Here is a 17,532-nt window from a genome sequence, read left to right as displayed (position 1 = left end):
CTGGTGGCGGTGCTGGTGATGGTGCTGCAGGTGCTGCTGTAGCTGCAGCTGCTGCTGCAGGTGTTGCCCCCGTTGCAGCTTCTCGCATGCATCGCATCTCTCGCATACACAACGAGCAGATCCTGATCCGGAATCTAGACGAGATCGAATCCTCCCGCCTCCCCTCCCCCCCCTAACCCCCTCCTCCTCCACCCCCCTAACCCCCTCCTCCTCCACCCCTTTATCCCCCTCCTCCTCCACCCCACCCCTAACCCCCTCCTCCTCCTCCACCCCCAACCCCTCCACCCAACTTCCCCCGTACCAGGGCGTCGAGTGACAGGAGCGAGGGAGGGAGGGAGCGAGGGAGCGAGGGAGGGACCCCCCCCCCCCTCGTAGGCACGGGGGTCTGGGACACGACACAGGGACCCCCCCCCACTCCCCACGCGGACCCCAAGACCCCCGCCGTCATCAGCGAGGAGCGGCGCGGGCGAGAGAGGGTGGGGAGGGTGGCGGGTGGCGATGCCGGCAAAGACGACGCTGCTGGCTGCTGGGGCCGGGGCGTTGATGGATGCGGTCGCTGTTCGGTGCTGCGCTCCTCCTCCTGCTGCTGCTGCTTCTGCTACCACATCTCCCTCCTCTAACATCTCCCGCCTCCTCCTACGCCTCGGTGTCCTCTACTTAAGAGCGGCACCCCCCCCCCTCCACTCTCCCACTGGAGTTCCGTGCAGAGCGGAGCGCGGGTGGTGGTGGTGAGTCGGCGGGGCTGGTTCTCCTGCGAGAGGGGCGCGCGCGTGGCGTCGTCGTCGTCATTGTGAGCCAGGGTCTGTCCACTGCTGGATGAAGGCCTCTTTCTCGTGCTCCACCTCCTCCTCCTCCTCCCCACGCTCATCGCGTCTCTCGCCGCGCTGCGATGCCGCGTCCGTCACGTACGACTCACGACAAACGCCACGTTATAAAGAAATAAAATAATATCGTCGTCGTCGTCATCATCATCATCGTTGTTATCACGCGGTAGCAATCACCAATCGAGACCACCACCGCCACCACCACCACCGCACTTGCACAACTACGATAGCACGCTCCGCGTACCACGACTCACACTACTACTACCAGCACCACACGCACGCGCGCAGTACGACACCACCAACACCACCACCACCAACACCACCACCACCAACACCACCACCACAACCAACACCACCAACACCACGACCGTGCAGCAACATCGTATCGCGATCACACCCCGTGACTGCCCGCGCTCGGCCGCATGCGGCCGGTGCCTCTCGCCGGCAGGGGCAGCGCCATGCCCCGCTGCCCCTCGGCTGCCCGGGGCCACCCTCGCCACCAGCTGGTCCCCGGCGCCCCCACAGGGCAGCATGGAGGCTCCTAGCGCCGCTCTGCCGCACGTCAAGATTCGCCGGACGCTGCTCGCCTGCGCCTCCAGCATGCTGCTCCTGCTGCTGCCCGCCTACCTGTTCTACTGCCTCGCCTGCTGCTGCTGCTGCCCCCCGCCGCCGCCCCCCCTGCAGCCCGGAGGAGCGCTCCCGGAGGGGGGAGACACCGGGGAGGAGCGCTACGATCGCACTCAGCTGCGCCGACACGAACGCCGAGATCAGCAGCAGCAGCAGCAGACGACGGGGGATGCATCTCAGCTGCTGCTGTTGCAGCATCAGCAGAATCAGCAGCAGCAGCGGCATCGGCAGCTCATTGAAGACCCTAACACGAGGTGGGGCGTGCGGGAATCCGCAGGCTCGGCGGGCAATGACGATGATGATGGTGGCGGTGGTGATGGAGGAGGAGGTGGCGGTGGCGGTGTTGTTGCTGAAGAGGTGTTATTGGACGAAGAGATGGAGGACAGGAAGAATAGGAAGAGGAACATCGCCAGCAACAACATCAACAAAGAGGAGGTGGAAGCGATGGGCGCCGCTACGCGCCCTGCACCGGCTCCGGCACCCAGCCTCATCAACGGCAGCAGCAGCGGCAGCGGCAGCAGCTTCAGTAGCTTCGGGACGAAGAAGCTCCCTGACGCCATCATCATCGGCGTGAAGAAGGGGGGCACGCGCGCCCTGCTCGAGTTCATCCGCGTGCACCCCGACGTCCGCGCCGTGGGCGCCGAGCCGCACTTCTTCGATCGCAACTACGACCGGGGACTCGAGTGGTACCGGTGAGTGGCAGCAGCAGTAGTAGTAGCAGCAGCAGTAGCAGCAGCAACAGTAGCAGCAGCAGCAGCAGCAACAGCAGCAGTAGCAGCAGCAGCAGTAGCAGCAGCAGTAGCAGTAGTAGCAGCAACAGCAGTACCAGCAGCAGTAGCAGCAGCAGTAGAAGCAGTAGCAGCAGCAGTAGCAGCAGCAGTAGTAGCAGCAACAGCAGTACCAGCAGCAGTAGCAGCAGCAGTAGCAGCAGTAGCAGCAGCAGTAGCAGCAGTAGCAGCAACAGCAGCAGTAGCAGCAGCAGCAGTAGCAGCAGCAACAGCAGTAGCAGCAGCAGCAGTAGCAGCAGTAGCAGCAACAGCAGCAGCAGTAGCAGTAATAGCAGTAGTAGCAGCAACAGCAGTAATAGCAGCAGCAGTAGCAGCGCGTGGGGCTGGCTGGCTGGGTGGTGGTGGTCGTAGCAGGAGAGGGGAGAGGGCAGCGGAGTTGGGCGGCATGGATCGTGTTGGGAGAGGGGGGGGGGCTATAGGTTGTGGAGTTGGGTTGGGGGGCACGGAAGTGGGGGGCATGGCTCGCTATGGGTGCGCGGTGCGGGGGGGGCGGCTGGAGGGCACGTGGACAGAGCGGGAGTCTCGATGATGGTCTCTACCCCTTACCGCCCCCCACCCACTGCTGCGAGGTTTGGCCCCACTTTTAATTTTGTACAGCCAAGTCGGAGATGTTATTGATATAAATTAACACGGGGGGGGGGGGGGGTGTGAAATCTGTAGAGGAATGCGCGACAGACGCGGGCAGAGATCGCATCGCTGCTCGTTGCGTTTCTGGTGGAACGTTTCGTGTAAAGTTCAACATCGAACGTGTCGTGCCGCCCCCCACCAACCCAGTCGTGAGTTGTATTTATGTAAAAAGATGTCCCCTCCCCCGCATCCACCCCCCCCTTTAAACACGACCACGCTCCAGGGGTTGCCTCTAACGAGACGAGGCAGACCTATTCGGGGTCCTCTAAGAAACAGGGGTCTCGTGTCTCGTGCAAGGGTTCTGGGGTCTCGTGTCTCGTGCAAGGGTTCTGGGGTCTCGTGTCTCGTGCAAGGGTTCTGGGGTCTCGTGTCTCGTGCAAGGGTTCTGGGGTTGGGGTCTCGGGGAACACACGGAACTGGGCCCGGGTTGTGTGGATCTGCTCTCTCTGCCAGGGGCGATAAAGCGAGTACCACTTTGCGGAACATCGCCCCGGCGTAGGGACGGAGACAACGGGGAGATGGGAGGAGGATGAGGAGAGGGGGAGGAGAGCAGGGCACGAGGAGGCTGGGGACACGGGGACACTTGAGAGACAGGGAGAGAGGGAGACGGGGACACTGAGAGACAGGGAGAGAGGGAGATGGGGACACTGAGAGACAGGGAGAGAGGGACACGGGGACACTGAGAGACAGGGAGACAGGGAGAGGGGGAGACGGGGACACTGAGAAACAGGGAGACAGGGAGAGAGGGAGATGGGGACACTGATAGACAGGGAGAGAGGGACACGGGGACACTGAGAGATAGGGAGAGGGGGAGACGGGGACACTGAGAGACAGGAAGACAGGGAGAGAGGGACATGGGGACACTGAGAGACAGGGAGACAGGGAGATAGGGAGAGGGGGAGACGGGGACACTGAGAGACAGGGAGACAGGGAGAGAGGGACACGGGGACACTGAGAGACAAGGAGACAGGGAGAGAGGGAGACGGGGACACTGAGAGACAGGGAGACAGGGAGAGATGGACACGGGGACACTGAGAGACAGGGAGACAGAGGCACAGGGAGGGTGGGAGAGGGGGACACTAGGGGGGGGGCAAGGAGAGGGGGAGACGGGGACACTGGGGGGGGGGGGTGAGATGGAGGACGGTAGATAAATTCGCCATCGCTGCTGTTGGCGTTCTCGCTCTCTCGTCCCAACCATTTCCTCTCCTTTCAAAATACGGTCCCCCGCCATGGCAATGAGGAAATTGCTCCACTGGTTCGCTCCCCCCCCCCCCCCACGGAGATGAGCGCCACGACGTGGACTGTGCGTGGTGTCCCCCCCTTCACCCCACCCCCCACCACTCCTCACACGGCCTATCCAGAGCCGGTGCTGGGGAATTCCACATTCCTATGGCGCGGGCACCAATGATGTCCGACGAACTAAAACGGGCCTCGTGTGGGAGGGAACTCGTGCGGTGTGAGATGAGCGACACAGAGAGAATGAGATTGGCTATTGACCTGCAGGAGGAATCCGATGAGCTATAAAGCTCTTTTTCAACACATGTCCAGTCGGGGCACGGTAAGAACGTTACAACAACAAACAATACGACAAAAAAACAGCGATAGTCGTGCAAAAAGTACAAGAAAGGTAAAACAAAATCACACAAGCGCATACAAATACAACAAACCCATCCCCATCGTAGAGCCAGGCTCTCTGGGCGAGAGAGGCGAGCGACTCGGTTAATCGGCGACGGGGTTTCAATCGCATGCACGTGTCCAGTGCTTACCACGTGCCCCTATGTGGACGTACAACTGGAGGCTCACTCTACCCTATGATAGACCAACATCGTTTTTGAAGGTGTGCGGGGTAAGGGGCGACGTGGTTGGGGAGGGGGTTCGGACTAAAACTGTAAAAAAAAATGGAGGGGGGCGGGGCATGTGGTGGGGGGTGTGGGGGGGGGGCGACGGACTAAAATTGTTATAAGAAAATTCTTTGTAGATTCTGAGTAATGACAAATCGAAGGCCGCGTCTGCGTCGTTTCATTGTGCTCCGAGTTCAGTGGCTCTCCACGCCTTGTGGAACGCCGCGTCTCTCTCGAGCGCACGGCAGCCGCCCGATTCGCGGTTGCCTCTGAGCGTGCGAGGCGTGGGGGTGGAAAACCCCGATTTTTTTTTCCAGCGGCAGGCATCGGGTTTTTCTTTAATACAATTAAACCCGATTTCGGGGAATTAAAACCTGGTTTAATGAATACGAAACTCTGATCCAAGGCTTAGGCTGCTTCCTCGTCGGTGCTGCTATCGTACTCGGGGGGGGGGGGGGGGGGGGGGCGTCGGGCACGGGGTAGTCGTAGAATGCGGCGGGCAGGTTGGTCTTGATGAACACGAGGAGCTTCTCCTCCACAATCGTGGGCGCCAGTGAGTTCCTTCGCTTGGAATGGATGAAGCCCATCGTTGAGAAGAAGTTGGCGAAGTGCGGTTCTGCAATTAGAACCAATTAAACCGCATTTCTCCCAATCTCAGATGATCGGGTTTAATATAAAAAGACAATTAAACCCGATTGTAAAACAACCCGACGGCACGAGGAGGTTCTGCAACGCGTGACGGGTTCACGACTCGCACGGCGAGTGGGCTTTTGGCTGTCACCTGGAAAGAGGAGGAGGAGAGATCTCAACGTTTCGGCCGACTGGCCTAGTTAAGGAAAATAATTGAGGCCTGTAGCGAGACTTTCTTCAATGTATTGCCCACTGGAGAGGAAGGATGGATGATCAGTGGATGGGTGGGATGGGCTTCATATTGGATGATGACGATGATGGAGAGAATGGATGATGACGATGGTGATGCTGGCGAGAGGATGATAATGATGAGAAGGCGAGGTTGAGTTGACGTTAGATGATGGTGATGATGATGATGATGGTCAGAGGATGGGTGTGGTTGATGATGATGGGGATGGATGACGATGACGATGATGAGAGGGCGAGGTAGGGTTGACGTCGTCAGTCCAGCAGGACCCGCCTGCGTGTCCCTGCGTGTCCCTGCGTGTGGGAGCGGTAGTGTCGCGGTGAGCGCGCTGCGCCTACGAACCCGGCCACGCGAGTTCGACTCCCGCTCATGGCCAACACGAGTGGCGATTATCTGGACCCGGCTGGAACGAGCGCCCGCTGACGGGCGGCCGGGCGCGATGTTGGCCATCCCATCCACGCAGTGTCTCGTTCCGGCCTTCATAGCCCGGGGTCTGTGAAGGCTGCAACGTGTGGACCTTTCTCTGCTCGTGTGCGTGCCGAGGTCGCGATGGGTCTCGCTTGGCCACTCGCTCGGCCACTCAACATTCTCGAGAGGAGTTCCCAAGGAGGCGAGAGGCGAGAGTTGCGAGATGACGCGCGGAGCGTGTCCGCGTTGCGCGAAACCGAGTTGGCGTAACTTCAACAACAACAACAATGAAATCGATTGTGTTTTTTTCTTTCTCAAAGTGTTTGTTTGTATCAACGAGACGATTCAGATACACAACACGGAGGATATGAAAGGGGGGTTGACACCAGCCCGACACAACGTACACACACATTGCGGATCGCGGCGCAAATGGAAACCTATTTAAACCGCATGTTTCAATAAACTCTACTACATCTCTGGTGGCGTCCTAAGCTCTGATATCCCTGTAGGAGAAAAAGGGGAGGGAGGGGGTGGAAGGATGGGGGGGGGGGCTAAATGTCCTAATGAATGCTCTTAAGAATCAATGTCCACAGGAGGAGATGTAGTGGAGGGTTCTGTGTTTGGTGGTACGCTGCCTTGCCTGCCCCATTAGTTTCGCGCTTCGATGCTCGAGGGCGACACTTGGTGACACTTTATGCCTCTTGTCTCGCAGCCACACACGAGGGGTTGCTAAAAACCGGTAATCGGTTCTAAAACCGGTTACCGCTTTACCGGTTACCGTTTCACCACCATACTCACGACGCTCCTTGGGGGCAGTGCGTCTTTGGGCTGTTCGACGCAGCTTTGAATCTTCTTCGGCTCGTGGAGAGAATACAGATTAATAAACTAAATACTTTAAAGTTACCAGGTAAGGTCCACTGAGCTGTTTCGCTCTGTTTCAGAAGCGACCTGGCCACCGCAAATGATAGCCGAATGAAATCGCGTGGAAATGCACAGCAGCCAATTACCCTGAACGCACGTTGATTCTAAATGCGGTGGGAAAAACCGGAGGACCCGGAGACAAAACCACGCGACCACGGGGACAGACAGAGAGAGAGAGAGAGACACGCGAGCTCATACTATACAGCAGGCGTCGGGGTTTGAATTTCACCCACAACCTCCTGCATACCAGGCGAGGCAGTTAACATCTCCACACCACGATGCCTCCTGAATAAACCAGGAGGCGTATTACGTGCTTGAGCCAGCTGGATCAGGATCAGGATTGGGGGAAACTTGACCCAATTTTTAATAGGCACATGGACTAAAACGTCGGTCCAGTGCTTGTTGTTGTGGTAACGCAGACCCTCACGTGACGTTCGTCTCCCCTCTGCCCCCTCTAAGTATATATTTACTCTCTGTAGCTGTCTGTTTATGGATGTCTATAATTGCGTATTTCCCCAACGAAGCTCGCACATACAGCGCGCAATCATTACCCACGGCAGGGGCTTTACTGGTTGACACGTGAAATAATAATAATTATATATAAATAGCCGTAGTAGTAGTGGTGGTGGTAAAACATTATAATCATAGCAGCATCCCTAGCGCAGGATTTCGTCCTAGCGATTCTCCCATCACAGCTGTCGTCTCGTTAAGTTAATTGAGCCGTGATGGGGTGAAACCCCGCAGCTCTAATTGACACCTTCCCTCGTCACACTCGGAGTCGTTTGAGATGTTTTTTTTCAACTCTCTCCCTCTTTATCTCTCTCTCAGTCTGTGTGTTCTCTGCCTCTCGGGATCAAACATTTCTGATCTCTTTGGAAGCCAGGAGTCGGACACGAAACGTCAATCAACGGCTGTGATCTTTAACTTCTCTACTCCTCACCGCACGCTCCCCCCTGCCGCTCCCGTACCAAGTCTCGGTGTCGAGACGGTGATTCCGAGACCCCGATCTCCTGCTGGAGTCAACTTGCACCTTGCGAGACACTTGATCATTGAACATCAACAATCACGGATGTGCTCACGGCCCACCCCCTCCTTCTCGCTGCCGCTGGGGTGTCTGAATGACGTCACACGTCATCGTGATCTTCACCGTTATCAGCAGTAGCAGTTGCTTCATAATCATCGTGATCTTCATCGTTATCAGCAGTAGCCGCTACGTCATCTTTATGGTCATCATCATCATCGTGATCTTCACCCTTATCAGCAGTAGCGGTTGCGTCATAATCATCGTGATATTCATCGTTATCAGCAGTAGCAGCTACGTCATCTTTATGGTCGTCATCATTATCGTCTTACAATCGGAAAATGCTACGATAGCATCTCCACCAGCCTGTGTAATCATCGTCACCACCGTTATCATCAGTTATATTATCATCATCGTCAGCAGCATCAACATCGACAGCAGCAGTAGCATCAGCAGCTTGTGAAATAATGGATTGGTATCGTTATCAGCAACTACATGATCATCATCAGCAGTGCCAGCAACTGCTTCGTCATAAGCATTACAGTCGTTATCATCACCATCACACAACTACTGACAGCCAAATGAGACGATAGTAATGGTGACGTTAGGAACAGCTGACACCATCACAATCATCACCGTGACTTGACATCATCACAGTCATATCACCATCGGCGTCATCATCTCGTCGTCGTCATTCTCATTGCAATCGTCATCGCAGTCACCATCACCACCACCATCACCATCATCATTTCTCACCACCATCACCATCATCATTTCTCACCACCATCACCATCATCATTTCTCACCACGATCATCATCTCTCACCACCATCACCATCATCATTTCTCACCACCATCATCATCTCTCACCACCATCACCATCATCATCTCTCACCATCACCATCATCACCACCATCACCATCATCATCTCTCACCACCATCATCATCTCTCACCACCATCACCATCATCATTTCTCACCACCATCACCATCTCTCACCACCATCACCATCATCATCTCTCACCATCATCACCATCATCACCATCATCATCTCTTACCACCATCACCATCATCATCTCTCACCATCATCATCATCATCATCTCTCACCATCATCATCTCTCACCACCATCACCATCATCATCTCTCACCATCATCACCATCATTATCAGCATCATCATCTCTCACCACCATCACCATCATCATCTCTCACCATCATCATCATCATCTCTCACCATCATCATCTCTCACCACCATCACCATCATCATCTCTCACCATCATCACCATCATCACCATCATCATCTCTCACCATCATCATCACCATCATCACCATCATCATCTCTCACCAGCATCACCATCATCATCTCTCACCACCATCACCATCATCATTTCTCACCACCATCATCATCTCTCAGCACCATCACCATCATCATCTCTCACCACCATCACCATCATCATCATCTCTCACCATCATCATCATCATCATCATCTCTCACCATCATCATCTCTCACCATCATCACCATCATCATCTCTCACCATCATCATCATCACCATCATCCCCATCATCATCTCTCACCAACATCACCATCATCACCCTCATCATATCTCACCATCATCACCATCATCATCTCTCACCATCATCACCATCATCACCATCATCATCTCTCACCACCATCACCATCATCATCTCTCACCATCATCATCATCTCTCACCATCATCATCTCTCACCACCATCATCACCATCATCACCATCATCATCTCTCACCATCATCATCACCATCATCACCATCATTATCTCTCACCATCATCATCTCTCACCATCATCACCATCATCATCTCTCACCATCATCATCATCATCTCTCACCATCATCATCTCTCACCACCGTCACCATCATCATCTCTCACCATCATCACCATCATCACCATCATCATCTCTCACCACCATCACCATCATCATCTCTCACCATCATCATCATCTCTCACCACCGTCACCATCATCATCTCTCACCATCATCACCATCATCATCTCTCACCATCATCACCATCATCATCATCACCATCATCATCTCTCACCATCATCACCATCATCATCTCTCACCATCATAATCACCATCATCATCACCATCATCACCATCATTACCATCACCATCATCATCTCTCACCATCATCACCATCATCATCTTTCACCATCATCACCATCATCATCTCTCACCATCATCACCATCATCATCTCTCACCATCATCACCATCATCATCTCTCACCATCATCATCACCACCATCATCATCATCTCTCACCATCATCACCATCATCATCATCTCTCACCATCATCACCATCATCACCATCATCATCTCTCACCATCATCACCATCATCATCTCTCACCATCATCACCATCATCATCTCTCACCATCATCACCATCATCATCTCTCACCATCATCACCATCATCATCTCTCACCATCATCATCATCATCATCTCCCACCATCATCACCATCATCATCTCTCACCATCATTACCATCATCATCTCTCTCCATCATCACCATCATCACCATCATCATCATCTCTCACCATCATCACCATCATCACCATCTCTCACCATCATCACAATCATCATCTCTCACCATCATCACCATTATCAGCTCTCACCATCATCATCATCACCATCATCATCATCTCTCACCATCATCACCATCATCATCTCTCACCATCATCACCATCATCATCTCTCACCATCATCACCATCATCACCATCATCATCATCTCTCACCATCATCACCATCATCATCTCTCACCATCATCACCATCATCATCTCTCACCATCATCACCATCATCATCTCTCACCATCATCAACATCACCATCATCATCATCTCTCACCATCATCACCATCATCATCTCTCACCATCATCACGATCATCACCATCATCACCATCATCACCATCATCATCTCTCACCATCATCACCATCATCATCTCTCACCATCGTTGTCGACCCACGCCCTCTGCCACTCCCACACCGCGCCCCCCCACACCCCCCCACCCCCGCGGCTCCCCGGGAACCTCGTCATTAATTCATTAACGAGGGCCCCCTTCCCCCCCGCTCCCCTCCCCCACATCCTCGCCGTCTCCCCACCCTCCTACCCCCCCCCCCCGCGCTAATGGGTTTGGTTGCACGTGACTTTAATCAGGTCGCCGCCACAGGAAGCCCCCCCCCCACATAGTCTCAGTGCCGGCCGGGTTTGTAGGTAGGGGGGGGGGGAGCCGGGGGGGCGGGGATTGGGTAACGTCGTCATCAACAAAGGGGGTGTCGTGATTGCTCCATTAAGCTTTGGCGATCACGTGTCTCAATTAACGGTGCGCGGCCTTGTTTGATATGCAAATTAAGATCATCACGCGGTGTGTGTGGAGGGGGAGGGGGGTGGAGTTTCCGCTACAAGCCTCTCAACCTATTGTATCAATCAAGCGACAATTCTAACCGCGTCTGCAACGCTCAATCAGTGGGTGCTCATGTCACTCGCAGTCGACACCTGAACGGCCACCGCCGGCAATTCCACGTTCCCAAATTGTAGTCCAGTCTAGTTCTTAGGTCACCTCCACTCCCAACCCCCCCCCTCACCCCCAAGAACCATATTTATGTCGAACAAAGAATTTCTCGTGTTATATGACACCTCGCTCGGTAGGGTGGACACTAATGATGACGGTGACGATGGTTTGAGTTGAACCCCGGGAGCGAGGACTGCGTGTCGCTGTCCACGCCGTGGTGGTGCTGAATGCGGTGGGCGAGAGGCGGCCCCGGGGTAAGAGCGGCATTCGGTAACAAGCCAACGTGGGCCATTCAATGCGCCAGGAACGCCTTAATGGCACCAAAAAAAATGCTCCCGTGAGCAAACGAGCAGCAACTCCCAGCCACCACCCGGTAACACCCTGCAGCGCCCTGCTGTTCACAGCAACCAAGACTCACACACACCACCCCGGCCCACTCCTCCTCCCTCCCCCCGACCCCCGGGGGACGGGAAGCACAGCCGATTCGCAGCGAGCGAGGATAAGGCCTGGAACATCATCAGAGAGATTCATCTGGCCTTTGTTTTTGAGATTTGTAACGACTGTGTGGTTAGAAATGTGCTGAATTATATGGTGTGGGTTATTGAGATGTATGGGTGAGGTTATACGATTTTCTTTTTAAATCATACGGTGTGGCTTTTCTTTTGCTGTTCATATTCATGTGCTGCGTGAAATTTATAGGAGTGGTTATAAAGAGATATATTTTTTAAAGATAATAATCACATGATGTGGTTTAAAAAAATATATAAACATATGGGAGTGATTTTTTTTCTGGCGTTACATTTATAGCGTGGCTGTAAGATTGATGGGTTTTGAGATGGTTCTAATGACGGGGGTATGTTTTGTGATTTATAGGCTGTTTTTTTAATTATTTGGAGCGTGGCTGAGATGTTTTTAATTATAGACTGCCAGTTTGAGAGTCACCTGAAGGCTCGGTTATATATATATATATTTATACACTCACGTAATTATTGGCTCTGGCTTAGAGATTTATGTGGGTGTAGTTTTAAAATGTACTTGGTGTGGTTGTGAGGTTCCCATTGTGTGGCGAGGCGTTGCGTGGTCATTAGTCTGGAGGTTAGTATTGTGTGTGTGTGGGGGGGGGGAAGGGATGTGTGATGTTAATGAATATCTGAAAACAAAGATCTCCTATAAGGGAACACCTCTGATTAGCACAGTTCACTGCGAAATAAGTTCAACATACATATAAACATGCTTTTAGCGAACACCTATAAAGGCCAGCACAGCGCTTTAGAGGTGTGGTGTAGGCAGATTCACGCCCGGCCGCCTTTGTCTCCCTAGTAGCGATGTTTACACAACGCATCAGGTACTCATTTGAGGCTGAGTAGACCTAAGGGACGCCCAGGCCCGGCTCAGATAAACGTCACACTGGTGTTGGCCGTGAGCGGTAATCGAACTCGGCTCGCTGTGTTCGTAGCGCAGCGCGCTAACCGCTGCACTACCGCTCCCCGCACGCAAACACCCACTCACACTGTTACACCCTCACCAACCTACACACATTTTACAGACAATCCCGACACCACATACATGCGCGCACAGAGAGATACATAAGTCCACATCCACACAATAACAAAAGCTATCCGGGCACCAAGTGGCAGTGACGTCGGAACGGTGCTTGTGCCAGGCTAGGTGCATATTCTTAGGTTTTTTCGGTAAAGTCACGTAGGTAAAACATAAAAATTAAAATTAACAAAAGTAAGATAAAATAAAAATCACGACGTTTCGGAGGCAACACAAGCTTCCGTCTTCAGGTGGAACCGTCAAAGCACGCTTGCTGTATTTCTTACAGCAAGCGTGCTTTGCTTACAGAAAGCGTGCTTTGCTTACAGCAAGCGTGCTTTGACGGTTCCACCTGAAGACGGAAGCTTGTGTCGCCTCCGAAACGTCGTGATTTTTTATTTTATTTTACTTTCATTAAGACGTGACTTTACCGAAAAAAACCTAAGAATGTGAATCCTTGCAGTCACGAAAGCTTCAAATCTAGAATGAGGCTAGGTGCACTTTGAGGCCGTCACGCGAAGTGCCGCAGGCTACTCGGCCCCCAGTTATCGGTCAAAGGGAGATGCTTCTTGGGCGCGCGCGGTGGCTGGGCATGCGGGCCACATCGACCGGAGGGGGAGGAGCACCCTCCTGGGACCGTGTCTCGTGCCCTTTCGAAGATCCGTGAGCCCATCGCATCGCACGATCGATTCGGGTTAAGCCCAGGATAGAACTCAGGCAGGCACGGGCCTGACTCCGATGTAGCCGGTGCCACAACATACCCTCGCCGTGGTTTGTAACACGGCGGTTCGCGAAGCAACTCCGCCGCTAGCACGGTTGGAAAGACGTTGAGCATGCGTGCAGACGAAGCCCCTTCTATTGCTGCAAGAAACTGATTGACGCTCTTCGAAAGACAAATATTTGTTTTCCGCACAGCCTTTAACATGCAGTTTGGGGCAAGTGCTGTTTGCAAGCACCTACTATGCCCGGCACTGCACATGACAGGGAGGGGTGGGGGGTGGCCAACATGATGCCCGGCCGCCTTTGTCTCCCCAGTGTACTCGTTTAGGCTGAGTCGACATTAGAGGAGGCCCAAGACAGGTTCAGATGATCGTCACCGATCTTGGCTGTGAGCTGGAATCGAGCTCGGGTCGCCGGGTTTGTAGCGCAGAACGATAACTCCAGCGCCACCGCTTCCCACACACAAAGACAAAGATCCCCCGTGTAGCCACGACAGACTATCGGGGCAGGTGCTGTTAGCGAGCACCTACGAAGGCCAGCACGGCACACGAGGGGGTGGGTAGCCAGCACCACGCCCAGCCGCCTTTGTCTACCCAGTGGCGATATTTTTACACACGGCACCAGATGCTCATTTGAGGCTGAGTCGACCTAGGGGAGGCCCAAGGACCGGTTCAGATAATCGTCGCTGATGTTGGCCGTGAGCTACACCTCCGCCCCACACACGCACGCACAGAGACGCGTGCACGCTCTGCGTTGTGCTCTGAGCAATACAGCCGTGTTAGTGGGGTGGGGTTGGGGGGGAGAGGGGGAAAGGTTGGCGTTAGGCGGCTGATTACCCCCGTGGCTCGCTCGCATCCATCACAGCGGCAGACGGGGGCTCTGGGTCGGTGTGTGGGAGGGGGGGGGGCTGGTGACCCCTCCTCCTTAAATTTAACTACCAGAGGAGCACGATGGTTGTAAAAAATAAAAGCCCCCCCCCCCCCCCCCGGGGGGACAGGCAGCACACGACATCCCCTAGCCACAAAACCACGTTTTGGGTAACAGCCGTAGTGGGGTGGGGGTGGGGAGGGGTGGGGATTGAGAGCCCCCTCCCCCCCCCCCTTAACTCGGCAGTGCCTCCAGACACAGCCGGGAAGAGGAGGAGGAGGGAAAGACGCTGCCCTTCTTGTGCCGGAGGGTTGACCGGTACCGCCTGGATCGCTTCTGTTGAATAAAGGAAGCCCCCTCCCCCACCCCCCACTCCCACCCCCGCCGCCCCGGTGGACTGATTCTGGCTCACCGTCTCACCACACAGGAGGGTGGTGGGCCAGCCCTTCTGCGTAGGTCAGCAAAACGTGAAGCAACAGGGAGTGACTCTCCTGAACTGAAGAATGAAGGGTGCGGTGAGGCGTGGGAAGCCGTGAGTGGCAGGATATTGTGGGTTCCCCCCACCCCCCCCGCCCCCCCCCCCGCTCCCCACGAACAGCAGGTGAGGGATGCGTGGTCGTGGCTGACGCTCCCTATACCCGCGGAGGCACGCACGTGACCTCCTGTCGTAGGTGTTGGCTAAAGTGACCCCTCGGGACGTAGAGTTATCTTATTGCGTGACTTTAATGCCCGAGTGGGTCATGACGCTAGCACTTGGGCAGCATTGATCGGAAGGCATGGGCCCATATCAGCTCAATAACAGGAGCCCGCGAACATTCCGCGCAGCTCATGAGCTTGCAATCGCTAAAACACGCCGTTCCGTCACGGATGCGTCCACACGACATCCGCGGTGCATGCCAGATCCGATCAAGAACACCGTCTGCACTATGTAGAGACGGAACAGCAAATAATGTCTCTTCCACTGTGGTGAAGGGCATCCGCCTAGGTACGACCCCATTCGCACCAAAATATCCTGGTCTCAGCTATGGCTGTTGAAAGTGGCAAGCAGCGAAAATGGTCATCACTTGCGGCTGGAAACCGGCAGCATCCATCTCCCTCCACGCCTTCTGATGCTCATGCAGCTGAGCTAGACATCCCGTCCAGAGCTCTCCAGAATGCGTGGCTGATGGAGGAGGTGTTTCAAGCTGGTTGAAAGTGGCCCACCCATCCTCACCTAAGGCAAACATTCAACCTGCAGCGCAAAACTAAGCACCATCCTCAAAGGGGGGAAAAGAGCGGTGACCTCAATATCCGATCGTAGATTTTGCTGAGCAATTCTGTGGGGTGGCATCGTGGGGCGTGGTGGGGTTGACCCTTCTGGGCCTGCGGGGCCTCAGATATCGGAGGAAGTAGCAACCCCCCCCCCGTGAGTAGCTCGCTTACGAGCCATCTAAGCTGTCTTATGAGCCATCCGATACCAGGTGAAGCGCCGGACAGAGAGGACTTCCTGAGCGAACTACCGAGGAAGGGCAGCGACTCTGATCACAGGAGCCCGAAAGGACGACACACCTGAATACATTCACACGTATTCAACAACAGCCGCCATTCGCCACTGCGTGACGATGAATCACCACGACGCTTGTGCCAGGATAGGTGTACTCAGAGGCCACGTGAAGTGTCGAAGGCTCGCTGCTGGCAGGAGGTCACGGGAACACCACCCAGGTGGCATGACTGAGATGACCGGCAGATGCGTCACCTGTGCCCAAGATTGCCAACTTGCTGTATACTCAGATTGTGAATGTTGTGGCGTTGCTCTCCAACACACCGGTGTTGTTGTACTAGTGACGAATTGGCTTATTCTGTTTACGTGACAAACCTAGTGGGCTGTGTCGGGTGGTGGCGGGTTTAACGACACGTTTATATGACAGATATTGCGATTTGATTTGCGATTACATTTGTTTTTGCTAATCGCATTGTTTCAAGTTGAGATTTCGATTTGAAACCGATTCATCGTTCAGCCCTAGATGTTACCCCAAAAAATAACTTATATTATGGAAGTATTTTATTTGCCCGGCGCTCCGCTCGTTGTTGTTAGCGTCGCTCCTCTCACGCATGCACATAAACACACAGACAAAGAACCGCCGTGTAGCCTCGACAGACTGTTGGGGCAAGCGCTGTTAGCGAGTAGCACCCATGAAGGCCGGCACGGCACACGAGGGGGTGGGTGGCCAGCACCACAACCAGGCCGCCTTTGTCTCCCTCCTGGCGATGTTTACACACAGCGTCAGGGTTCTCATTTGAGGCCGAGTCGACACACACACACACAGTACACACACACGAGCGAGCGAGGTTGTACGTTATCCGTGTGAATCCGAAACACTTTAGTAACTCAATACGGATAAAAATAGTCGTTTATCAATTTCTCTCTCTCGTTGCTGCTTCTGGGGAGGCCGCGGCTTGTTGATGAAGCCCGATTTGTGCTGCCCGACTCGGGGCGAGAGCAACTCCGGGCAGGGCCGGGCAGAGCGAGCGGGCGATGTGTGTGGGGTGGTGTCGAGTAACCCGCTCCCCGCTCCCCACTCCCCGTCCCCCCCCGTCCCGATCGAACCCCCGAACACGCGACATCGAACGGCGCCGGGTAAAAAAAAATTCTACCCAAAAAACGGCAGCTCCATCAATAAACGAAACTCCCTTGGGGGTGGTGCGGAGCGGGGGGAGGGAGGGGGAGGGGGGAGGGAGGGGGAGGAGGGAGGGGGGGGGAGCAGCAGGGCTAACAGGAGAGAGAGAGATGGGGATGGCTGACGGCGAGATGAGACTAAACCCAGCACCGGATTATCCTCGTAGCAAAAGTAGCTAAATATGTAGTAGTGGTAGCTACGCGTCTAGTGGTAGCTACGTGTCTAGTGGTAGATACGCGTCTAGTAGTAGCTACGCGTGTAGTAGTAGCTAC

At 54.4% G+C, this 17,532-nt stretch overlaps 1 protein-coding gene across 1 annotated transcript in view; it reads left to right on the top strand.

Annotated features, from left to right (window-relative positions):
* The first annotated feature begins 580 nt into the window (after positions 1-580).
* Positions 581-17,532, top strand: part of LOC133348019 (heparan sulfate glucosamine 3-O-sulfotransferase 6-like) — a 46,778-nt gene continuing 29,826 nt past the window's right edge. Inside the window, exon 1 of the mRNA XM_061560830.1 lies at positions 581-2,143. Coding sequence (XP_061416814.1) covers positions 1,356-2,143 — 788 coding nt within the window. The 5' untranslated portion in view covers positions 581-1,355. The remainder of the gene's footprint in view (positions 2,144-17,532) is intronic.

The sequence above is a fragment of the Lethenteron reissneri genome, chromosome 26 (genome assembly GCF_015708825.2).
Source record: "Lethenteron reissneri isolate LAM-NWPU_2019-01 chromosome 26, ASM1570882v1, whole genome shotgun sequence".
Classification (NCBI taxonomy): Eukaryota; Metazoa; Chordata; class Hyperoartia; order Petromyzontiformes; family Petromyzontidae; genus Lethenteron; species Lethenteron reissneri.
The sequence above is the reverse complement of the archived record's forward strand: the minus strand, read 5'-3'. Positions and strand labels throughout refer to the sequence as shown.